This window comes from Podarcis pityusensis (assembly GCF_964106645.2).
Source record: "Podarcis pityusensis genome assembly, chromosome: 1".
Taxonomy (NCBI): domain Eukaryota; kingdom Metazoa; phylum Chordata; class Lepidosauria; order Squamata; family Lacertidae; genus Podarcis; species Podarcis pityusensis.
Genome location: NC_138028.1, coordinates 36,151,139 through 36,177,292, shown reverse-complemented (window position 1 = coordinate 36,177,292; position 26,154 = coordinate 36,151,139). Strand labels below are relative to the sequence as shown.

Below are 26,154 nucleotides of genomic sequence, written 5' to 3'. Positions count from 1 at the left end.
AGGGTGGTGGGAATGGGAGATTGGCAGATAGCTGAGATGAGCCTGCTGACGACTCTTAACGACTGTAATAGGTCTTACAGGAAAAGGCAAGGGGTGAGAAGGTGAGAAATGGCTTAGTCATGTATAATGGGATAAGAATCCAATGTCTTTGTTCAAACCAGGTCTCTCCATGGTTTTAAGTTTGGTAATGAGTTGCAATTCAGCAGCTTCTCTTTCCAGTCTGGATGCTGGCAGAGACAGTGCACCATATTTTCCAAGTAAAAGTGCATAGTATTAAGTTGTACAACAACAAAAGGCAACACTTAAGAAAATGATGTATGTCAAAAGCTAGACTTAGTTCTTTGGTAATTTTTCTTTTGAAACAAAAAGGAAAAGAAACAAAATCCATGTCTCCTTTGATTTACTGTTCTAACTGAGTTTTCCAGTGCTGGTTACCAGAATAGATTGGCAGAAGAGAGAGGAGCAGGAGGAAATAAATGAATAGCAAAGGAACTGAACTCAAGAATGAAAGAAGAATAAAACAGACCATATAGTAATAACCCTTCACTCTCACATTGCCTGCTCCCACTGAAGCAGAATACAGAATTTTGAAATAGTTGCAGTAGGAGCATTTTTCCATCCAATGATGGTATAAGTCTTTCACATCAAAATTAATATAACAGCAAACAAATCATATTGTTTTAATGGGATTTCTTTTTTGTTCAAATATGGATGTTTTAATTTACGTGTATTTTCACATACTTTCATCAGATACATAAAATGCCATGTAGACAGCAGAGTCTATAATGACACAGTTGTCTCCTTCTGCCATGCAGATGGGCAGGAGACTATTGCAGGCTCAGCTCAGGGCTTGTGCAACATGGATCGGATGCAATGAATAGCCAGCAATGCATTGGATTATTGAGAAAAATCCTATACAGCCATTACCATACATAAATGTGTTCAGTTTTATCTTAGAGCCATTACATGTTTCAGTCCTTATAGGTCCAATGATTTCCTTTTGCTGCTTTTGTTGAACTATACACTACCACCATTAAACTCGGTCTATCACTATACATAGTCCTGTCTGGAGAGAAGAGAACAGGAAAGCAATTATTAATCCTGCGCCGAAACTGTTACATTCCAACAGATATTAACTATGTTTACTGTGCTCATACAGAGCAATTGTGTCATGCTATTGAAGGTTGGCATCTTTTTGCTCCTCTGCCTCCATCAACGCTTCCCTGCCTTTGCGTGTGCTACTTTTGCTTTTGGGTCTCTTTCAAGTTCTAAGAGAGCCTATGTGGTATAATGGATAAGTTTGGGGACTTGCAATTGAATTTAGTTCCCTGCTCACATGTGGCATTCCCCTTGGATCAGTCACTCACCCCCTCTCAGCCTTACCTAACTAGTAGGGTTATTATGAAGATAAAATAGGCTGGACCTTTTCCTGAATATCAGGATATCACTTTTTCCTGAGCTGCTAGAAGAAGAAGAAGAAGAAGAAGAAGAAGAAGAAGAAGAAGAAGAAGAAGAAGAAGTTTGGACTTGATATCCTGCCTTTCACTCCCCTTAAGGAGTCTCAAAGTGGCTAACAATCTCCTTTCCCTTCCTCCCTTATAACAACAAACACTCTGTGAGTGAGGCTGAGAGACTTCAGAGAAGTGTGACTGGCCCAAGGTCACCCAGCAGCTGCATGTGGAGGAGCGGGGAAGCGAACCCGGTTCACCAGATTACAAGTCCACCGTTCTTAACCACTACAACATGCTGGCTTAAGAAAGGTAAAATAAAAATGTAATAAAATAAATTCTAGTTTTCTCGGTTGTCAACTGAAAGAACACTCATGGGTTTGTCTCTGCCCCCAGAATATTCAGATCATCATTAGCAGAGGAAGTGGAAGAAACAGCATCAGTAGCAGAGCCAGAAGCAGCAAAAGTCAACTTAGCAACAGAACTGGAGCCAAGTTCTGCCAGGATGCATCCTGATCAGGACAACAGCTGAATGCAGCTTCACCTGAAATTAAATATTTACCTAAGACTCTACTGAATCCTTAAAGAACGAAACATTTTGTCTTTCTAGTTCAGAAAAGGGTTAGCAATCAGACTGAGAACAGCTGGTGTTAAGAACAAGCTTATATAATGAATTGAATTATTTCTGCCCGACTGTGCACTGGGTACTGAAAACTTCCAGATTAAAATGAATGTCTAAAAATATTATTTCATGGTACAACTTAGCATCGGAATCTGATACAGAGGCTATCACCTGAGAAGTAAATTGCTAGACAAAGGCTACAGGTAAAGGCCTGTACAATGGAAAGCGTAAACATTAATTGTATCGTACTGGAAACTGTCAGATCAGTTTCAGAAGTCTCTAGCTGATTGTGAAGTTGTACAGGAAACAGACTCTTTTCCTAATATTATATCCTAACACTTTCGGGTAATTCAGTAAAAAAATGTTTTTATATGCTTAGGAAAATAGCTATAACAATATACCATACACACTAAATAAACTATATCCAGTTTTTTATTGTTGTTGTTGTTGTTGTTAATTAGTTAAATTTATTGGATGCTTTTTCTTGCCACAGTCAACTGAAAGCATCTTTACAAAAACAAAAAAACCATACGTTCAATTAAAACCAATTAAAACAAGAAAACCTAATATATATGCCAGTATTTATTTATGTATTCATACTGATTCTGTTCAGTTTCATTTGTATTTCAACATAAACCATTTTAATGTCATTCAAATATTTGATAATCTGAAAAATATGGTGTGCACCAGCTCTAACTGGAGCCTAACCATAAATACCTGATTGCAAACAATGATTTAGTACGTCACAATGAGCAACTGGTTTTTCCAAGTCCAAGTACCTTATTCAACAGTCAATTTTATCCAGGAGTCTGGAAAACAAACGCAAGGAAGATTAGCTAATGTAACAATACACCAAATGGTCATGCTTTTGCAAATATTTGTGTCTTGTAGGATGTTTTCTAAATCAACATTTTTTTATTTTACAAGTGGTCATATTTGTGTTTATATTTTCACCAGTTCATCAAAATGTACTTCCAAGTGCAATCTTGTAAACAAGTTACTAACTGGCATCATTGTACATATTTCAAAACCAAGCCCGCTCATGTCAAATGTTGGATCTTAGGGGTGCAACAATTTAGCCAACAAATTTTATTAAATGGGACAGAAAAGGGGACAAATTTCTCATGTCATCCCGGTAATGAGATGTGCTGCACTACAGGGAAGGAAATAATATCATCCTTCAAAAACAGAGGATTTGGTTGTCCATTCACCACTTTTGTTTTGATACCAGGACATTTGTGCGGATTACCAAGTTCCGTTTATGGCCAATGCTGCTGACATAATCTTCCTGGCTTGGAATGCCACGACATCTATATTCCAGACTCTTCAGAGGCAGGGGATAAAAACCTTGGACACACGACAGAATTTAACCTCAAGGAACCACACAGCACATTTACCTTCACCTGCGGCCCTTGAAGGTAGCAAAGGGCCCCAAAGGCCGAATCCTGCAATGTTATAATCAACCACTAACTCTTCTCATACAAATGGAAGCAGGAGATACAAATGTCCTCCCATGAAATATATATCCTGATGGTTCCAATAATATAGAGCCACGAAGGCTACCATTCACCCTGGGCTCCTTGGGGAGGAAAGGCACGATATAAATTTATTTAATCTAATTACACATAGTTTTATTACTAAATTTAGAAAATCCTATATATACTCACTTACCTGGGAGCCAACCCCCTTGAACTCAGGATGAGTTCAGCTGTTAGGGTTTCTCATTTTCTTCATTTCCCTTTTCTTCATTTCCTTTCCAAATACAAAAACATATACTTTCGCATGTATACACATGCATATTTTGAAGGTGTGAAAGGCTCTTTTCTGTGAGGTTTGCGTGTGTGTTTTCTAATGCTGCCTTTTAAAGCAACAAAAAAAGTCCTCCGGGGCAATTCACAAGTAATATCATAAGATGTTAGAAGAATACATGCTTGATTTTAAAGCAGAAATCTAACCAGCTAGAATATAGAAATTATGAATGTAGGGTAGAATTCAGAACCTTTGCACACATCAAACTCACAGGAAGGGCACATCTAGGGAGAATGCAGTTATGGTGTCTCATATGCTATTTAAGCACTTTTAAAAAAAAGTATTTTTATTAAAGATTTTCTTGGGTTACAAAAGTATGTGCCATGTATCTCTCTCTCTCTCTTTTTTCCAAGTAACATTTTTTACAGATCTGTTTCATTTGTTGAGACATTAGGAAGAAGAGGGGGAAAGAGGTGGAGGGGGGAAAGGTGAGTGGGGGTGGGGTCAGGTGGTGACATTTCTATTACACTTAATATATGTGGGGTTTTGTGTCAGCGTCACTTGTGAAGGTTCTGTTATACACTTGTGCTCCTTTGGTGGTGAGAGAGGCTGGGGTTGGCCTAGGGTGTGGTTGTTTGTGATTGGCTATGGTGATCTTTGTTTTCATGTGTGAGTGGGGTGGGTGGGTGTTTTGGATCAGGTTTGCCATATTGATTTGTATGCTGTTGGTGGATTTTTGTCATTGTCTTGTTGGGCTGCGTATGTGATCACTGAAGCGCTGAAATGCAGACTAATTCAATCACTAGTATTGGTACCCAAGACCATCTAAGTAAAGGCAGACATTTTATTCTTTGAACTGCCCTGAGATCTTATGATGAAAGGTGGAATAATAATAATAATAATGCAGATACTTTTGTCCATTTACTGCATTTATTTTTCCCGATTTGAACTATAAAATGGCGATTTTCTTGAGTCAAAATGAGAGTACCCCTAAACATTTTAGGAAAAAAGCACTGGATGAGACACATTTTACACCATCCTAGTTGCCCACCACAATGCTGAACCGAAGCTACAATAGCAGCTCTCAAGATGCAGGCAGAAGGCCCCCCACACTGTGTGTGTGTGTGTTTGCCAGTCGTTGCGTTGCCACTCGGAGTGGACAACAATGGGCTGGAGGTGGATCACTTGTCTTCTGGCTTGCTATCTCATGGCTCCAGCTGCTTGCCAGGAGGAAATCAGTCCAGGAGTGTAAGGGAATCCAACTTGTACAGACGGAGCCTTTTCAGCCAGTGTTCCTCCGGCCCCGGGCACACCATCCAGGGCTGGATTGAGGTTTGATGAGGCCCTCAGCTACCGAAGGTAATGGGGCCCTTTATATGTCCAGCTGTCCTTGGTCAACATCAAATTGTCGCTGTTTCTTGTGTTGAATATATGCTATATGGTAATTTAGGGACCTAATAGGTATCTAAAGCCATTTGCACATAACAAATAGGAGCCTACACAACACAAAACACTGTTGCTGTATGTAAGTTTCATTTTATTTGTTTTTTATCTTATATTTTCGAAATGTACATCCAGGTTGTTGTTTTTCCTTTAAATTTTTTGGGGGCCCCCAAGAGAGTGGGGCCCTAAGCTATAGCTTGTTTAGCTTATACGTAAATCCGGCACCGACGCCATCCCTCCTTCTCCCGCGTGCCAGGCACATGGCAAGGCGCCACCGCCTCGGGAAAGGCTGGCTGGGTTTAAGCCCTTCAAGCGACCCCCGGCCCCGTGAAAACAAAGGTTGGGGGGGGTTCTGCTTTGCTTCAGAGCTGGGCAGAGGAGAAATAAATGCCAGGCGAGGCCCCCCGAGAAGCGCGGGAAACGAGTGGAGCCCGAGAGCGCACCTGCCGGCTTCTCAGGCGCTTCCCGCGCGCGGCAGCTGCCGCCTCTTCAGAAGCGGCAGCTGCCAAGGGCTCCGGCCACCCGGGGCTCCTCCGCGCCCTCCCTCTCCCCACGCCCCCACCCCACTCCGGCGGGTCAGCCGCCTTCCCAGGCCACCCAGGAGGCGGCCGAGGTCTTGCCACTAGTGCTCATGCGCCTGGGCAGGGTTTAAAGCCAGCGCGCGCGGTCCCCTCGACGCGCAGCGCTGGTCCAGGCAGACATCCCTGCGGCCGTGGCTGCTTCTCCTCCAGCATCACTCGCTGCCCGCCCGCCCGCCTTTCGCCTCAGCAGGGGCGGCCCAAAGAGGCGCGCTTTCTTCTTCTTTTTCGCGCCTCTCTCAATTTCCCCGGCGCTGCGTATTCGAAAGGGCGCGACCATTCCACCGGTTGCGAGAACCCGAGGTAAAATCGTTTTGCCTCCCCCCGTCGCCATTATCCGTTGGCGCCAATCAGGAGCCAAGAGCGGCTGCTACCCCCCCCCACCCAAAAAGATGGTCTCCCCCTCCATCTCCTCCAGTGTGGGGAGGTGGGAGGGGGCACGCGCGTGAAGAAGAGCTCCTCTGATTAACCCTGTCGGGGCTGACTCTGTGCCTTCTCCTCCTTTTCCTAGGTGCAGCTATGGCTCCGGTCCTGCTCTTCCTGGGTGGGTATTTTTAACTCGTGCTGGATCCCGGAGCTGGGTTGGGTTGGGGGTTCGGAGAGAGGCTTTCGCGCATCATTTTCCCTCGGGGGAGGGGGGCTCTTCACAACCAGCCCCCGTGCCTCCTCTGCTCAGCGTCAGCCTGCTTTCCCCCTCGGGACTCCCTTTGACGACCCCGCTCTCCTCTCTTGATGGCAGGTGTCGTCTTTCTAGCCAGCCCTGCGAAGGCCGAAGAGAGCTCGGGTGAGTTAAGAAAAAATGGGGGGGGGGGAATCCTTTTTCAGTTGCAAATAAGTTTGCTGCGCGGGGTGCATGAACAGGTGCATGCGGAAGCGGTACATGATGCATGCAGAAATGTGTCTTGGGAGATCTTGCCATTTCCACGCGGAGAGGGACAGGATTGCTTCACAACCTCCTTCCCCTGCAAGAAACTGTCCGTAGTCCATGATTAGGATTTCCAGAATGTATTTTTAAGTGTCTTACTTTGCAGAGGGTTGGACTAGATGACACTTTCATAGCTGTCAACTTTTCCCTTTTCTTGCGAGGAATCCTATTCGGAATAAGGGGATTTCCCTTAAAAAAAGGGAAACGTTGACAGCTATGGACCCTTGGGGTCCTTTCCAACTCTTATGATTCTATGATTCCATGGTTCTACACCCAGTAAAGATGAATTGCTATGTAATCCGTCAATGCCTCTCGATAATCTGTAGCTTTATTTTTCTTCATCCTAATTTGATTTTCTGTTAGTGATTGGTAAAGTACAGTGGTACGTCTGGTTACATACTTAATTCGTTCCGGAGGGCTGTTCTTAACCTGAAACTGTTCTTAACCTGAAGCACCACTTTAGGTAATGGGGCCTCCTGCTGTTGCCGCGCTGCTGGAGCACGATTTCTGTTCTCATCTAGAAGTAGTGTTCTTAACTCGATGTACTATTTCTGGATTAGTGGAGTCTGTAACCTGAAGTGTATGTAACCTGAAGCGTATGTAACCTGAGGTACCACTGTACATTCTTATTTAAGGGCTAAATGGCAAAGATAGCTTAACACCCTTCCCTGTTAACATGCATGATCAAATATTTTCATCCTGTAAGAGAATATAGACGAATGTGTGTGTGTGTGTGTGTGTGTGTGAATGAATGTTTTGAGTAAGGCAAAACTCTGTCCGTTTGCATCTTTTTCAAAGCTAAACATGAATACTTACACTTTTATATAAAGTCAGAGTCTAATGGGGCTGTGATACCCTATGGAACAGCAGGTGTATTTATCAACAGTTTTAAAAAGCAATTATGCAGTCCTGATATCCCCTCCCTCACCCATGGCCTTATAGTTGTGGTATCAGAAACTGTGTTTGGAAACTTCCCTGATTTTCAAAATATATTAGTTTCCTTGCTGGGATATTTGAAAGGAGAAAAGCACTCAACCTGCTGCATGCACAGATCTAGTGAAGAAACTAGAAGGGCAGGGCAGGCCTCAAACAGGTGTTCTGGCAAATGAAAACAGTCTTAAGTCCAAAACATTTCAACATGTTGCTCCAATTGCTTGGACTACTGCGGTCTGCTTAAACTGAAAATCCTACACACATTTACTGGAGAGTAAATCTTATGGAACTCAGTGGAACTTATGAGTAAATATGCTTACAGCTGTGTTAGTTTTCCTTCCGCTGGAATCTTCTGTCTGATAACAATGAGATGGGACTAGCTCAGTTGATAGAGCATGAGATGCTTAATCTCAGGGTAGTGAGTTCGAGCCCCACATTGTGCAAAAAGATTCCTGCATTGCTGGGCGTTGGACTGGATGACCCTTGTGGTCCCTTCCAACTCTACAATTCTATGATTCTATGTGTTGGACTTGTTTGTCATAATAAATGTTCATTTTTAAAGCACCTGTTTCATTCCTTGCTTCTTCTTGTTGTTTGTTGTTGTTTTACTCTCTGGTACTGCTCTTTTTTCTTCTCCTGAGCAGAACTAGTGGCAAAACTATTGTGGTCCAGGTGTTGCATTTGTGACTTGGAAAAAGTTATGTTTGTGAGTCTAAAGATGACTACTGTAGCACTCTTAGTTTCATACCACTATTACTGTACAGTGAACTTCCAATTCAAAACTTCTCAGGATAAAAAAATGCAATATTACTTGTGTCTAAGGTTAATATGGAAATTGCCCAAGAGGCATGTGTAAATAGCAGGAGTAGAACCCTTTTTGACATTTTTATGGCAAGCAGAAAATAATTGTGTTCACTTTAGACTACCCCCAAAGCCTTCTATTAATTTGGTTTTCAGATGACAATAGGATTAATTTCCTTGTGGATTATTTAGGTAATAGCAACACACAGCAGTAGTTCTGGAAAAGTTACTGGAGAGGGATAGAGGAAGTTGTGCATTGAATAAATTCTCACTTGAACCTTATCACCAGTGATGAAGTGTGCAAGACTATTGATCAAATAAATACATGTTTTCAGTTAATTATTATTTATTAATTAATTTATCTGTCACCTTACACGAAAAAGCCTCTAAGTGACTTACGACAGGATGAAAACCTAGAATGTTCCAGTGTGAATAATAGCTGTAGATTGTGTGAGATATTGAGAAGCATCCAATGGCATAACTGAATAGACTTTACATTTAAGAACATCTGAATATTTCATGGCTGTAAGAAATAATAAGTAATGGTCAAAGGTGCTTACTATTTTGGACTCAATGCAAAGATTATTGGAACAAGTGTGAAAGGAAAATGTGTTACACAAAATTATATTTATAAGAAATGGAATTCTACTACTAAGAAGAACAGGAAAACCCAAGAAGCTACACACCTCCGTTAAAGGGCACTATTCAGACAATAAATAAAATAAATGGATCCGCTGATACTGAAGAAATGAAAATTCTTTTGATTAAGGATCATGTTTCCAGTGAAGAATTAATTAATCATTAAAGAGAAATGGAGATGAAAACATCCATGTGTATTTCTAAGCTCCATCAGCACTGGAAGGAGAACACAGAACTCTTTCCAAACTGGTGAGTGAGGTTTTTGGTGTATTTTTGTAAGTAAAGTATGAGGATTTGACCTTTGACAATGGAAAAGCTCATCAGTTGTAGGAGTTGGCAAACCCATAAAGGACCTAAGCAAGATTGTTACAAAGGTTTCTTGTACTGTAGATATCTGGAGAAAGCAGCTATGTAAACTCAAGAATGCTTTCTTTTTCCTTTTATACAAGTAGAATGAAGTCTAAAAAAGAGGTAGTGACTCTGGAAGAACATATTGGAAAAAGACCAAAGGTGTCAAAATAAGAACAAAAAGGTTCTGTATAATAGCAGTAGTATCTTAAATATAGCTGAAAATTATATTGGAAAGGTATTTGACCTGCTGTTTGTGCCATGACTTCCTTGGACGTTAAAATCAAAATACACTTTTTGAACCTTTGTCCCATTCGAAGTTATTATAAGGCTTTGAAGAGAGTACACTGCATTGGATCTCTGTTAGTAACAGTTGTCTGTGATATTCCTTCTTTGCTCTGTAAGGGAAACATAGGTAACATAATGCAAATGTGAACCATTTTCATATTTCTGGCAATAACTTGAACACTATTGTCTGAGATATGGCTATTTTACATAATAACATAAGAGGAGTCTTGCTTGGTTAGCACAAAGGCCTGTCAAGTCCAAAATTCTGATCAGCTTCTCACAGTGGCCAGCCAGATGCTTATGGGAACTCCGTTCAATTTCAGGCGTCTTTTAATAACTGTATTCTTCAAACAAGCCTTCCAAACCTGAGATTCTTTGCCACTTTTGCTTCTGCTGCTTCTTTGTACACTTCTATTGTTTTTAGGTTGCCTTGTCATATTTTATATAGAGAGAGAGCCAGTGTGGTGTAGTGGTTAAGAGCGGTAGATTCGTAATCTGGGGAACCGGGTTCGTGTCTCCGCTCCTCCACATGCAGCTGCTGGGTGACCTTGAGTTAGTCACACTTCTCTGAAGTCTCTCAGCCCCACTCACCTCACAGAGTGTTTGTTGTGGGGAAGGAAGGGAAAGGAGAATGTTAGCCACTTTGAGACTCCTTCGGGTAGTGATAAAGCGGGATATCAAATCCAAACTCTTCTTATATGAGAGTGTGGTTTAGAACTATGTAAATAAAATAAATATAAACAACTATCTCCACAAGGAGAACATGAGTGCAATAGGTCTCTCTGGGTGGCGCTGTGGGTTAAACCACAGAGCCTAGGACTTGCCGATCAGAAGGTCGGCGGTTCGAATCCTCATGGCGGGGTGAGCTCCCGTTGCTCGGTCCCTGCTCCTTCCAACCTAGCAGTTCGAAAGCACATCAAAAGTGCAAGTAGATAAATAGGTACCGCTCTGGCGGGAAGGTAAACGATGTTTCCGTGTGCTGCTCTGGTTCGCCAGAAGCGTCTTAGTCATGCTGGCCACATGACCCGGAAGCTGTACGCCGGCTCCCTCGGCCAGTAAAGCAAGATGAGCGCCGCAACCCCAGAGTCGGCCACGACTGGACCTAATGGTCAGGGTTTCCTTTACCTTTTTATTCATGATCCCCAGTAACTGGTATTCAGAGGACTGCTGCCTCTGATTCTGGAGGTAATATAGTCATCAAGCTACAGGTTACTAAGGCGCTGATAGCCTTGTCCTCCTTCAATGCCTCATCCCCTTTTAAAGCCATTCAGGTTGGTGGCCATGGCTATAAATATAGCAATAAACCATAATAAATCAATCAGTGAGGTGGAGAATAATGAAATGGCCATGGAACTTATTGACCATTATCTGCAACATAGTGACTACTGTGGGCTGGATGAAAGACCAAAAAGTTGATTTTAACTTTGGTTTTAATATCCAGGAAAATTATAGCACAACTACTGTATCAAATACCTTTTGAAATACAATTTTCAGCAATAATTGCATATGTAGCAGTAGGCTTTTTTGTGATGCTCTATACACATCTGTGCATTTCTAGATGCTGCACATCTACTTGGTGTTATCAAAATTATGTGCTGATCATATGTAAAGGTCACTGTAAATATTATTACCATTCAGAACTTCACATACAACCTCAAGAGCTAGATGCAAATATGCAGCCCCAGAAGCTGCATCTTTTTACATTGCCTCCAACCTCAGTGGATCAAGGTGCTAATTTACAATTGTCTTACAATAAATTTTCCTGAAGCCTATAAACATGTTTAAAAACTTTCCTTTTCTTTTTTTTTATAGGTTCAATAGAGAAAACGTACATCGTTCTACAAATACTGCAATTCTACAGTTAACTTTTGAACACACTTATGAGATTGCACTATAATTTATTTTTTAAAAAACTGGAAATAAAACAGAAATAAATTTGTTTCTATTAATGAGTTATACTAAACTGGTGTGTTTCTGTGCTGTATGGAAGAATGTAGATTTTACCATTATTTAGTCTTGTATCCCTTATTTCAGTAAAAATGCAGAAGATTGCAAAAAAAGAGATGACATAACTTCTCAGTACTTTATAATGAATAACCCAATAACCAAACATAACGATAAACTAATCTACCATGGCTTAGCTAGATTTGTGTAGACTTTTTTAAAGCACAAAAGGGAATGGAATGCTGGATTTCCTTTAGTCACTTGTGAAAATGTAGCCCCTATAATTTGGATTTTTAAAGTGATCTCCTAAATCTAAAACTGATTTTCCACACCAAATTATTGCACAAAATAGAACAGCACTATAGTACTAATATAATTAACATAAGCGAAAAATTCCCAAATGTGAATTTACGGTAATTAATTCAAAACAGAAACAGAATTGCTAAACCACAGAAGAATGAATGGAAAATGAGTGCAAGATCATTTATAACCCAGCCCGATGATTTGTTATGCCACTACACAATTAGCAAGACATATCAAAAGCCACAAAGTAATTGAAAACATGTCACACCACTTTGCAGTGACCTGGTGCCAATATCACAACCCAAAACAACACAGATATTCCACACATGTAGACAAATACATTTCCCATCTTTGAATATGAAGAGTCTTACTAGTGCACATGGAACCAACGTTATTCGTAGCAAGCAAGGCTAACGTGAATTCCAGGGAGTCAGTGGAAAGTAACTGACCTGCTGCATTTTCAATAGTCTGCAAACACATGGCTAATAAAAAGGATATCCTGCCAAAGGCCTGTCACAGACTTTGAGAATCCTGGCAGCAAGCAGTGCCAAAGACCCATGGGTTTATGTGAAGATTAAACCAATACAAGATTTTGCTAATGCCCTGCTATGAGGTTAAAATGACAAATTAACATCAAAGAGAACACCCTGGCTTCTCATTGCAAGGGCAGGCTAGGTGAACAACAATAAGTGTTATTATATTGCATTGCACTTCAGTGTTCTGACTTGTGAATGCGAACTAGTCCTGAAAACAGTAATTTGAGGTAGGTAAAATTCATCAATACCTAATGTGTCCAGTGACACACACACAAAAACTAATGCTCTGTTTTCAAATTCAAAGGAGGCAAATAATTGTTAAGCGGTAAGGAATTGGGGATGATGAAACAAAAGAACTGTACTGTCAGTGCTCTGATGGTGCAAATGGGGCCTATTAGACAATATGTTGCTGTTACATTTAAGCTGCCCTCAAGCCAGCTGTCTGAGGAAAGAACTGTGTGGCAGGAGTCGCCTTGTCCTCCATCTGCTTAAACATTGCCATGCTCTTGGATATGATGTGGGGGTGAAGAGTACTTCAAAACTGCCACTGACATCAGCCATAATTTTGAGAACTGTTACTTTAAGGACTTGTTCCTGAGCTTGCTTTACCCTCCTCCCTCCCACTCCTTTTTCCTTGTGTGTCATGTCTTTTTAGATTTCAAGCCTTAGAAATGATTTTTGTAAGCCACTCTTGAAAGCATTTTGGCTAAAGGGTGAGGTTCAAATGCCGTAAGTAAATAAAATATATGAATTTACACTTAATGATGTATTCATAGAGGTAGGCTGGCTGCGCTGCAATCGAATACTGATTTTTCTGTTAGGCTTTATGTTTTATATGCCACCTCTTTATTTTCCTCTGCAGTCTTGTCAGCTGTCTCATGTTTTACCAGAGGACTGGATCTCAGAAAAAATAATATAGATGTCCTCTGCCCATCGGACTGTCCTATATGGCAATTCCAAGTCTATGGGAATGTTGCGTATGCCTCCCTTTCCAGCGTTTGTGGAGCTGCCGTTCACAGGTAAGCCTGATTATCAATGGTTCAGTGAAAATTAGGGGTCAGTTTCCCATGCTGTTGTTGTTACTAATTGCATTTCTTCCTCACCCTTCACCATAAGGCCTCAGGGTGGGCTATAACATTATAAAAACACAACTCAATTAAAAATGGTGTTGGTTGTTGGCTATGTAGCCTACATAGCTCTATTTCAGGACATAGTCTGCAAGCACATGACAGGTCAGCTGTGGTCAGGCCTGGAACTGAGCGATAGAAGCTGCTTGGGAACCTGTGCATGGCACTCCATCATGGAAGAAATGAAGGATTTAACTATAAGAAATAGATGTTTCTTGTTGTTGTTGTTTAGTCGTTTAGTCGTGTCCGACTCTTCGTGACTCCATGGACCAGAGCACACCAGGCACTCCTGTCTTCCACTGCCTCCCGCAGTTTGGTCCCGCAGTAGCTTTGAGAACACTGTGCAGCCATCTTGTCATCTGTTGTCCCCTCTCCTTGTACCCTCAATCTTTCCCAGCATCAGGGTCTTTTCCAGGGAGTCTTCTCTTCTCATGAGGTGGCCAAAGTATTGGAGCCTCAGCTTCACGATCTGTCCTTCCAGTGAGCACTCAGGGCTGATTTCCTTCAGAATGGAGAGGTTTGATCTTCTTGCAGTCCATGGGACTCTCAAGAGTCTCCTCCAGCACCATAATTCAAAAGCATCAATTCTTCGGCGATCAGCCTTCTTTATGGTCCAGCTCTCACTTCCATACATCACTACTGGGAAAACCATGGCTTTAACTATACGGACCTTTGTTGGCAAGGTGATGTCTCTGCTTTTTAAGATGCTGTCTAGGTTTGTCATCGCTTTTCTCCAAAGAAGCAGGCGTCTTTTAATTTCGTGATTGCTGTCACTATCTGTAGTGATCATAGAGCCCAAGAAAGTAAAATCTCTCACTGCCTCCATTTCTTCCCCTTCTATTTGCCAGGAGGTGATGGGCCCAGATGTTTCTAACATCTAGCTTTTCTCATACTTTAAAAATAATCTCGCATTAAATTTGTTAGCTCTGCCTAAATGAAAATGTTTTTGGAGAGTACATGCAGTCATTTTCTAGCTATGTCCAAATGCAGCCTCCCTAGGCTTCTCATGGCAGGGATGGTAGCAATAGAAAGTGTCTCAAAAAGTATGTGCCAGGTTCCACCTTTGAGTATTCGTAAACTGGTTTCTCTTGGGCAGTAGTCTTTTGGAAATTGTGCTGCTCAAGAGTGATGGTGAAAGGTTTTTAATGAGTTTGGAACCTGGCAAAATGCATTGTCTTCTAGCCATGTACAAATAGTCTGTGGAATAATGTCCACTAATGAGTGGATGCCAATAGCAAGGCATTCCTCGCTTTGGATGCATGTTACTGCTATTCTCAAGAGGTGCTTCAAGATGTTTTGCGCAACTCAGTAGAATAAAAAATGTGTTTGCAAAAGAGAAACTTCCATCTTTCTTTTCCTATGTAGCAGGCCATGATTGGAGCCAGTGTTCAGTCCTGGAATTTGTTTTCTGGGATAGGGCTCAGCCCTGGTACATTACAGAAATAGTTACGTTTGTGTGCATTGCGATTTATGAACACAATAACAATGATAATTAAGCTCCTTCCTCTCTCTGTGTGCAGATGTGTGCATGTCAAGGTGTTAGGGAGGGATGTACCCTTTTCATCTGATCTCTGGACCTTATGTCTTCATGTCTCTTTCTTAAGCTGTTTCAGCTGGAATATATTATCCCAATAATAACACAGGAATAATATTTCCCCCCAATTGGGCTCATGGGCAACCCAACGTTCTGGTTTGGAGCAGAAGTGGGATTTGCACATTGCTAATTGAACAGACTTTGTGCAAATCCTCTTTTTGGAGTAGGGTGGAACTGAAAAAATTAAGAGCAGAGGAAATGTATAAGCCAGTGGTAGAGAACCTCTGACCTGCAGGTCTGATTAGACATGTCAGGATGCTGAGATTGGCCCCCACAGCCCTATTGGGTGAATCTCACCCACCTTTCCTACACCCGACATCATATAACATCAGACGTGAGAAAGTTAGAGCTGGCAAATAACTGAAACGCTAAGAGTGTGCACCCAATTTTTTTCTTTACGGTGGCGGTTTGAAGTTTCAATCATCTGATGTCATATCATATCAGGAGATTGACAGGTGCGCAGCCCCACTCACTTGTCAGAGTGGCTCATGAAGAGCTGGCCATTTCTAGATCCAGTCCTCCAGCCAGAAGTGATTCCAGATGTGATTCCCCACTATAGATTTAAGCAGATAAACATGCATGTGCTTTACAAAAAAGCATGTACTTTACTGAAAAGCTTACAGTGTTGAGACCCTGCAGATGCATTTCAGCAGCTCATGTTTCCTTAGCCAGCAGGAGAACAGACTTTCAGCAGTAACTATTTTGAAAAGACCTTGACTATCTTCCTTGCACTTAACTAGCAGTTATTTTCTCCAGAGAAACCGTTAGCTTCTCGCTATTACCAGTCATTAGCTCAGATAGATTCTAAATCAGGGATGGGAGTCTGTAACTTTCTGGATGTTGTTGGACAACAACTCCCATCATGGGCCAAACTGTCTAGGGCAGGCTTCCTCAACCTCGGCCCTCCAGATGTTTTTGGCCTACAACTCCCATGATCCCTAGCTAGCAGAACCAGTGGTCAGGGATGAAGGGAATTGTAGTCTCAAAACATCTGGAGGGCCGAGGTTGAGGAAGCCTGGTTTAGGGCAGTTGGGAATTGAAATCCAACAGCATCTGAATCACAGGTTCATTACCCCCATTCTATTAAACAAACAAACAAATGTTTTTCCCTGTCTCCTATACCCATATTCATAGCATAATTCCAAGCTGCCATGTGATACTTTTCCATGTTATCATGGGACTGTTTTGTATCCGTAATAGGCTTCTGGGCTATTCTCCCATTTTCAGGTTTTCTGCAATTTGGCCTGTTAAATCCTTCCTAGCTTATAAGAATTAGCTGCCATGACAGGATTTTTCTCTCTTCCCATCCCTAGAGGGCAGCATTCTTGACTCTATAATTTCCTGAGGGTTATCTACAGACACATATTTTTCATTCAGAAAAAAGAACTAACCCGGATAAGTTTCGGCACTTATGCTGCCCTTATGTGGCCTGAAAAGCCATAGAAGGGGCTATGCTTATGGAGCTGGGAAGCCAGCTCCCTCTTTGCACAACAGAAATAAATCATTTCCAATGATGCACATCTTAGCTGTAAATTCCAAAGATTTAAAACTTTCCAAAAAGACTAAAACACTCACTACATCATCTTAGATTCTTTTCTAGGAATGTATGATATCAGGCGTATGACCAAGAGAAGAACTGTGGTTTTGTTGCTCTTTAAAGAGACAGACACTAATTATAATTGCATTATATTTTAGGGGGAAATCCTTTTGTTTAATGGAGGGGGGGCATTACCAAAGTGTATTTTATCTACCAACCCTCTGAGTCTTCTGACATAGCATAATAATATGCAAGCAAGGCTAGGTGTGTGGAGCTACAAATCAATGGCAGAGTCCATACAGTAAGTCCCAGCTACAGTTCCTAGACGTTAAAAGTAGCAGGGTTGAGCAAGACCCCTCCCTGGGGTCTTCATATCTTCATATATTCAAAAGGAATGCCTATTTCCCAGGCCACATAACCTCTCCCCAAGCCACATGCCTCACCAACCAATAATAATAATAATAGTAATAATTTATACCCGGCCCATCTGGCTGGGTTTCCCCAGCAACTCTGGGCAGCTTCCAGCAAAATATTAAAATACAATAATTCATCAAATATTAAAAGCTTCCCTAAACAGGGCTGCATTCAGATGTCTTCTAAAAGTCAGATAGTTGTTTATTTCTTTGACATCTAGTGGGAGGGCATTCCATAGGGTGGGCACCACCAGCGAGAAGGCCCTCTGCCTGGTTCCCTGTAGCTTCACTTCTCACAGTGAGGGAACCACCAGAAGGCCCTCGATGCTGGAACTCAGTGTCTGGGCTGAACGATGGGGGTGGTGACTCTCCTTCAGGTATACTTTAGCCTGGCTGGAATGTGTCCTTGAACTGTGACAACTCTGGTTGCTTGCCTGGGTGGAGAGATCGGTAATGGGGGAGCACAGAGTAGAAACCCCTGGCTTCTGAGTGGCCGGAATGTAGTCTGCTGTACAAAGTTAAGAGTCACATCTGTCACCCCACTCACTTTTTGACTCTGGGGGTATGCGGCCCCCAGAAGGTTGCCCACTAAAGCATATGGCCCTCAGACTGAAAAGGGTTCCCACCGCTGCATAACTGGAATATTGGATAGGTGTGTGGCTCTAGGTGCTCATTCAAGAAGGTTGTACAATTTGCATCAGCACTTGCATAGCTTCCAACCAGCTCACACTTCCTGCACCATTGGAAAGCTACCAAAAGTTGATTGGGCAGCAGCATGGGAAATGTGATTTGAGAATTGGGCATGTTCTGGGAATGACCGCTCCCCACATTAAATGGGGGGTGACCTTTGCATGGGCGTGCACAGCCCCCAGGACCCTATGCGACACCATTAGCACAGGCTTGGCTTTGCCTTCCCCAGGTGGGATACCTGGAGGTCTCCACCTACCTCAGCCCACTTCCCCAATCCTGCCTGGGGAGGCATTGCCAAGGTGATCAGGCCAGGTAGGGGGAAGGACCACCCTACCCACACAATAGGGGGAGGATCTTACCTGTCTGTATTCCCTAAATGGGGGTGGGTGTGTAGCGGTGACCCACGCCCCCCTTTTCTTTGTAGCAGCGATACCAGGGTTCCCTGTTAAAGGGGTTGTTTTCAGGGGAGGCTTTGGCCGTACCCCTAGAGGTTGTCATTGCTCTCCCCTGCGATGGCGGCATAATGGGGCGGGCGCTCTCTGCTTGAAGATATGTACTCCAGAGCCAGCCCATCCCCCACACACTCTGGATAACCCTGATGTTCCCCAGATCCCTGGCGGGGGACTGGGAGGGATAAACACCCAATGCCTGAGCCAAGGTCTACCCACATCTGAAACATAATAAAGTTGTAGCCAATTTTAATCCCATAGCACGTTGTCTTGATTCGTTATTCCACACAGGGGCTGCCCAGGGTTTGGGGGACCCCGCCAGTCCACGCAAAGAGTAATGTGATGCCATTGGCATGTTCTCAGTACTAGCATCCACTCAACCAAAATTTACAATTCTACTAGTTGGTTGTGAGGACTGGCACTGTACTTGCTTCCTTTAGTAGCTTTTTACACCAAACTCCTTAAGTCCCAAACTCAGTTTGAAAGTTTGGCATATACATAAGGTAAGAGAAAGTGTCTGCAAAACAGTTGTACCAATGCTATTTCTTGCAGGCATTCACATTATATTACTGTATCACAGCCAGTGGCAGTATGAAAAAGTATACAATACTTCAAAGGTCAAAACAAGATAGAAATGGCAAATGGTGAAGACAACAAGAGGAACTGATTTCAGCCACTTCAAGTTAAGGAGAAAAAGGGAGAGAAAAGAACAAGAACAATATTTATCTGATAATCTGTCTTCCCTGACCCTAGATTCCAATAGATTTATTATTTTGCATTCCAGTCATTAACCACAGAGAATACCATTGTAGTTAATTGCATGCAAAATGTTTTCATATATTTAATTGCCATATTTTGGGTTTTCTGCTTAGACCCAGGAGGTCTGCATTTCGCTTTCCATTTAATGCACATGTGGTTTCCCCATCTGTATTGTCAGAAAGCAAAGTAATAGCATCATGGTGTGCCATTTGGATCTCAGATGAGACATTTTCCTTTGGATTTCTGGACTGAGTAATGCATGTGCAGTTCTTGTAAGGACAGCACCTCAACTCTTCTCTTTTTTATTTTTTATCTCCATCACAGTGGAACATTGTAGTTAAAGACTAATAACAATTCTCCTTCACTTTGACATGTTTTTTCCTGTCTTCGCATGGCAACATCATCTCTGTCAACTTGTATGGACATTGTTCTGGCATCGTTTTGTCCTCCCTGGACAATTATGCTGATCTGATCATTATGTTACTTTGACAGCATTAAGCCCATTCAAGAGAAAAGGGATTAGTTGGCACCATCCCATCTGTGCACATATAGCTGATGCATATGGGTAAGAGGGCTGTAGCTTGAAGTCAAAGCCTAGCAACAGTTAGGTGAATTCTAATTTCCAGAGGGGTAGCTGTGTAAGTCCACTGCAGCAAAAACAACCATGTTGAGTCTTGTGGCACCTTAAAGGCTTAACCAATGTATTATGCAATAAATTGTTATGGACTTCAGTCCACTTGGGATAACACTTCATACATCCAATGAAGTGGACTTTAGTCCATGAAGATATCTGAAAATTGTTTTCTTCAGTGGAAGACCTAGATAGTTTATTTTTGTTTTCCTTCTACTATTGTGCTTAAGCATAAGTCCTTCCACAGATGTTAGAAATCGGCTTTAAAATGAAATCTATGCTAAGAATGCAGATGCTCTTTGTGATAGGGTCATGTATACTGGCCAGAACTTAAGGCACCATCTGGATCAAGCTGAAACGCTTTAAAGTGCTATTGATTTTAGTGGCAGAGACTTAAAGACCACGTTTATATCAGCTGTGCTTTCCCATGCTTAACTCTGAATAGGCTGCCTCCTTAATTTTTTTAAAAAAATATATAGTAGGATCTTTAGTCTTTAGTCATGCCCTACATCAGGTTTCCCCAACCTTGGGTCTCCAGGCATTGTTGGACCACAACCACTGCTATTCCTGACCATTGGCTATGCTGGCTGGTGATGGTGGAGGTTGTGTAATAGCTTATAAATGCCAAGATAAGATGTAAATGGAAAGTGACAAAGACGGAGTAAGGAACTGTTTTAGTAGCTTCAAGCTAAGAAGTAGAACTAGAGGGGGAAATGAGAGCCGTGTTTATTAATCCAGAGGAAGGCTGCCCTAGATAAAAACCTAGGTGAGGGCTCGTTGTGGCCACTTGGTGGTATGAGGAACGTGTGCTGCACAAATGTTTTGCTCCTCTCAGTTCTTATAAGACCTACATCAGAATGATACAGGTGTCGGAATTTAAAGAAAAGTGTTGTTTCTGTTGCGCTGCTCTGCTCTGTAAAACTCAAAATAATTCATAGCCTTTCACCATCAGATGCTAGTCCAGTAAAAAAATAATAATGCCAGAACAATTGTCCTGAAGTTTTATTTGCTCAGAAAATAGGAAAAGGTCATTGGTAGCTACTCACTTATGGTTCTAGATTCAGGTAGGTAGCCGTGTTGGTCTGACACAGTCGAAATATTTTAAAAAATTAAAAAATTGTCTAGTAGCACCTTAGAGACCAACTAAGTTTGTTCTTGGTATAAGCTTAGAAAGTGTGCATGCACACGAAATCTTGTACCAAGAACAAACTTAGTTGGTCTCTAAGGTGCTACTGGACAATTTTTTTAAAAAAAATTATATATATTTATACTCACTTATGCTCACCGAAGACAAGAAAATAATATCCCAGGCTGCATACATACTAACCCATTTGTATCATTAAAAATCCAGCTTTTCTCATTCTGTAATCACCTAAATTGATTCTAAATACTGCCTTCCACAAGGGTGGGTGTGGTTACTTGATATGCATTTTAAAACCCTCCCTTTGATTATCCATGCCATTTCTTCCCTCAGACCCTCCAAGTGTCCTTATTTTCCAGGGACAGTCCCAGATTCACAGAAGCTGTCCCGGTTTCTGATTTGATCTTGGAATGTCCCATTTTTCCTTAGGACATATCTATTTTCGTTGGAGAAATGTTGGAGGGTATGGAGTTATCTGATTCCCCAAGCCATTTGAAGGCAGCCCTGTATAGGGAAGTTTTTTAATGTTCAATGTTTTATTATGTTTTTACACAAGTTGGAAGGTGCCCAGAGTGGATGGGGCAACCCAGTCGAATGGGAGGGGTATAAATGGTGGAATTATTATTATTATTATTATTATTATTATTATTATTATTATTTAGGACGTCCATATTTTCATTGGAGAAATGTTGGAGGGTATGCTTCCTGCACATGCCGCAGGTGAATGAAGAAGTGTCCATCCATAATGTCATTAGGGAGGTGCGAATACACCTTCCATTGCTAGGGCAATTGTTTTCAAATGTACACACTGCGGGATAGTGCAGAATCAATCTGCAACAAACCTTTGTTGTTGAATGAAACCAGTTTCTCAATAAGCACTTGTCTGGGGTAAGAAATATGCAATAGATCTAGATTGTGTGTGGACTATATAGAAAAAACAAGTGCTTGTTCTCCGTTGATTCTAGAATAAAATGTTGTATGTATGCAACTTTAGAGTCCTGAACGGGCAGTGATGCTTTGTTCCTTTTCCCTAAGGCTTTCTCTGTATTTCTCCATTCAGTATGTCATACCTTTCAGAGCCATACCTGTAGAATGTAATCTGCAGGATCATAAAATAATATTGTTATTAGCAGTTTGTAATAGTTATTAAAGGTAAAGGGACCCCTGACCATTAGGTCCAGTCACAGATGACTCTGGGGTTGCGGCGCTCATCTCGCTTTATGGGCCGAGGGAGCCAGCATGACTAAGCCACTTCTGGCGAACCAGAGCTGCGCACGGAAACGCCATTTACCTTCCCGCCGGAGCAGTACCTATTTATCTGCTTGCACTTTGACGTGCTTTCGAGTTGCTAGGTTGGCAGGAGCAGGGACCGAGCAACGGGAGCTCACCCCATTGCGAGGATTCGAACTGCCAACCTTCTGATCGGCAAGCTCTAGGCTCTGTGGTTTAACCCACAGCGCCACCCATGCCCCATGTAATAGTTATTAGCAGGGTTTAAAGAAACACAGTGACATCTCCAGGCTGTTCCTATCAAACAACTGGGGCACTTACAGGAAATGTGGTAACCATTAGGTAACTGGCAAAGTGAACAGAGTGCTGGAAAATTATCAGGGTAATTCAAATGGATGTTGACGTGCTGGGTGGCAACAAGCCCAGGGCACAAATAGTGGAATGACAGGGTGACAACAAAACCAGGGTTTATTGGAGGGAAGTTATTTGATGTTCTTTGAGGGAAATCCAAAAGATATTCCAAAAGGGCCCCTCAGTGCTAAAAGAAGCAGAGATGTAGTGCATTTATATCACATAATGATAAGTCCATCCTATGTTGCCCACAGTATATAAAGTACAACATTCTAGTGATGACGGAAAAGCTTGTAATCCAAGTAATCCAATATGGTAAGATTTAAACCCATACAATTCCACTACCTCCAAGGAGACAATTTTCCAATCCTAATTCTGTTACTTTAAGGTGGGCCACAATAATTTCAGTGGGTGTGATCTGCTCGTCATTTTTACTAGACTGCCCATTAGGAAGCAGCTTTGATTGGTACGAATACATGTTAAAAAAGAAGAGGGTGGAAAATCATAGATATTCATAGAGAAATTCTCCATTGTGTGCATGGGGAGGGGATTTGAAACTATGGGAGTGGCTTGCCTAAGTCAATTTATTGACTTCATAACAGTTTATATTTTGCCCAGGCACTTCCTGATTTATTTCTGAATCGTTTAGCCACTATGTTATGGTGACTATTTTACATGTTTGTTATCTCAAAGATCACACTTATTCAACGACAGCAAGCCAAGATAGCTGTGGTGTTAAACAAGAATTTAATGCATAATCCAGAATTTTGCTGGAACATCAAAGTAGTATTACTGTTTCAGCAGATTAAAGTTACCAGTAATTGAATATAAGTGTGTTTTTAGCTATAAAACATAATCCTTCATTTCCTGGGAATGCTGATAAAAGTTGTGTAGGCTGAATTTTCCATGTGGTGGGTTTTTCATCCTTTGATCTAAATTAATATGATGGTTAAATGTTTATGTTCCCCACATTAGTAGAAACATGTGGTTGAACTACAGGTAACTTATCAGAGGTCAGAGATTAGTTTTTCCTTTTTCCTTGTCCTTTTCTTTGTTTTTCATTGGTTGGGATTCTTGTTTGTTTTCTGATTCTGAGATTTCCCTCCCATTCTTTTCAGTTTGTCAGGGCTGATATATTCTCACCACCTCCACCCCATTTGAAAGATGGGGTTGGGGGAATGGGAAAGCTTTGGATTCAAGTCTTTCCATAGTCTACCCTCATCTCTCCTGGCTCACCCCTTTTTTGTTGCTACCAATATTGGAGCTCTAATACAGGATTGGCAAGTTAAAGGCTGCAGAGGTTTCTGCAGTGGCTAGTAGAGGCCTTTAGAGGTTAGATCTCCCCTCTGAGGTTGGACTTCCCTCTCCACCCTTGGAGAGACATCCTACTAAGAACTACAGAAATGTTCCCTAATAGTGGTTGTATCAGGAATTCAAATCTATTTACTATTTTCCTGAATGATTGTATAAAGGTGATTTTCATATTTCACTCTTACTCTTCCTTCTGCTATTTTACTATCCTCCATTCTAACTTTTATTTTCCTCTAGCTGTAACTGCTCCAAACAAATATTATTTATATTACTTTTGTACTACAGTAATAGGACATTCATGAGTGGGAGGATTTCATTTGACACTGATGGTCAGCTCTAATGAACTAGCATGCTGAGTAAATGTCACCAATCACTTAAGAAGTATGAAGGATGTGTAGTCAAGAATTATTTAATGCTGTCCTACCAAGTTGATTTATAAATATTTGAAACAGAAATCCCCTTTCAGATAGCTATTTTATCATCTATTTTTGGCAGAAAAGATGGAAGATTTTGGAAGTTAGCATTACAAAGCAGAATAGCTTGGTTATGTCTCTGCAGCCACAGTCCCGTTTTACTTCTCACCAGTTGTGATTGGTGGCTGGAAAAAGGTGGACATGGCCTCAGTTGCTCATGCATTGGTTATATCCCTGTTGGACTATTGTGGGAAAGCAAACTGTGGGTTAGAAACTATCATTTGTCCATATTGTTGCCGAAAAGATGTGTGTGGAAGCAAAGGGATCATCTCATATTGCACCCATCCAACGTCAATTGTACCAGTTTCAAATATGCTTACAGGCTCTACTTAAAAGTTATTGACCTTTTAAAGACTTGGGTTATCCAAAATTCTGCTTATACGCAAAGAAGCCACACCACTTGGGAGCAGGCCATTAAGGAGTGCTGCAAGTTATGTATCCAACTAAAGCTGTTACAAACCTCAAAAGTTTATCAGCTCAGCTAAGGAGACAAATTTGTACCCTTGGCAGTTATATTTTAATCTATAACAGCAGTTACTTCTCAAATCAGTCTTGGGGACACTTCACACATTTTGCTGCGTTTATACTAAATGTATTGATAAGATGTCTGAGTTCTACTGAACTTGCTCCCAGGTAAGTGTGTATAGTATTGTAGCTGAAAGCAACTGTCCAGTAAATCTGAAATGTTTCCTAGGAAGCACATTGCAGTGCACTGAGTTGAGTTTGCTTCTTAGTCACTGTGTTTCAAGCTGACCTGAAAATACATAAACTTTCTTTCTTTCTTTCCCTCTTAATCTTAGTGATTAGAACTAGCCCCTGCAAAAAGGCATTGCAGCCATCTTGCAAAATTGATCAGGCTCGTAGTTAGACAAGTCTTCTCCACAGTGTGAATTGGTCATGGTTGCATGTACAATATACAAATGTGTATCTGAAAATCTTATTTTGGTACAGAGGGGTGATCACCAGTAAAGGTGGGCCTGTCAGAGTGCAAATATTGCCAGGGCAAGAGAACTACCTTGCAATCTATGCCAATGGAATCCAGTCTCAAGCACTCGCTAGATGGTCATCATCATTCTCAGTTTCCAGTAAGTGTGTGTTAAAGTGTTATTATTTTGCCAAATGAGTTTGGAAAGTATCAGCATGGAAGAAACTGGCTGGCTCATTATTATATTTTCTGTTGGTTTAATTTTCTATTTTTAAGAGTAGCAAACCACCGTGCTGCTCCTCTTGTGTGATGTGATAAAAAATTTCAGACAAACCTAATGTACAAAATCAGCAGGCATCAAATGATGCCTTGTTGAGTCAAGGTTTTTCCTCCAGGGAGCCTCCTAAATATTTTAGGCTGCCGTGAAAAATATGTGAAGCATATGCAACTGTCAAAACATTGGCTTTTGCTTTGCCTTGAAAAAACTGATGCCAGGAATAATGTACATATTATTCCTGGACAGTTATGCAACGCATAACATGAATAATTTCTTCAGAACTACCAAAGCAGTAAGTTCTACTCAATAGGCCGTAGGATGTGAGAGATCTTCATAAATGCACTCATTTACATTTGGTTCCTGATCTTTATTTGAGATGCTGCACTCTGCATGATCATTCTCAGTCTCAGGGCTTTGTGCTTATTATATTTGCTCATGGGCCACTGAAAAGATAATACTTAGTTTACAGAGTCACCAGACTGTAAACTGAGAAACTGGTGCCCTGTTTGCAGTCCAGCTATGTTTCTGATGAAACTAGAAGTTGAAATATTTTAAGTAAATTAACATTCTGTTCTTGTCAGTCACTTGTTTCTCCCTTTCTCTCTCTCTCTCTCTCTTTATATATATTAGTTAACATTATTGGCTTCCATCAATAATGACTTACATCAAATAATCATCAATATAAAAAC

The 26,154-nt window shown here is 41.4% G+C and overlaps 1 protein-coding gene across 2 annotated transcripts in view; it reads left to right on the top strand.

Annotated features, from left to right (window-relative positions):
• The first annotated feature begins 5,506 nt into the window (after positions 1-5,506).
• COCH (cochlin) overlaps positions 5,507-26,154 on the top strand; it is a 33,555-nt gene continuing 12,907 nt past the window's right edge. The window contains exons 1-5 of one of the 2 annotated variants that reach the window (XM_080978348.1): positions 5,507-6,143; positions 6,352-6,384; positions 6,580-6,624; positions 13,420-13,576; positions 25,215-25,348. In XM_080978348.1, coding sequence (XP_080834474.1) covers positions 6,360-6,384; positions 6,580-6,624; positions 13,420-13,576; positions 25,215-25,348 — 361 coding nt within the window. In that variant the 5' untranslated portion in view covers positions 5,507-6,143; positions 6,352-6,359. Of the gene's footprint in view, positions 6,144-6,270; positions 6,385-6,579; positions 6,625-13,419; positions 13,577-25,214; positions 25,349-26,154 lie in introns of those variants that run through there. The other variant, XM_080978349.1, reaches the window with a different exon arrangement.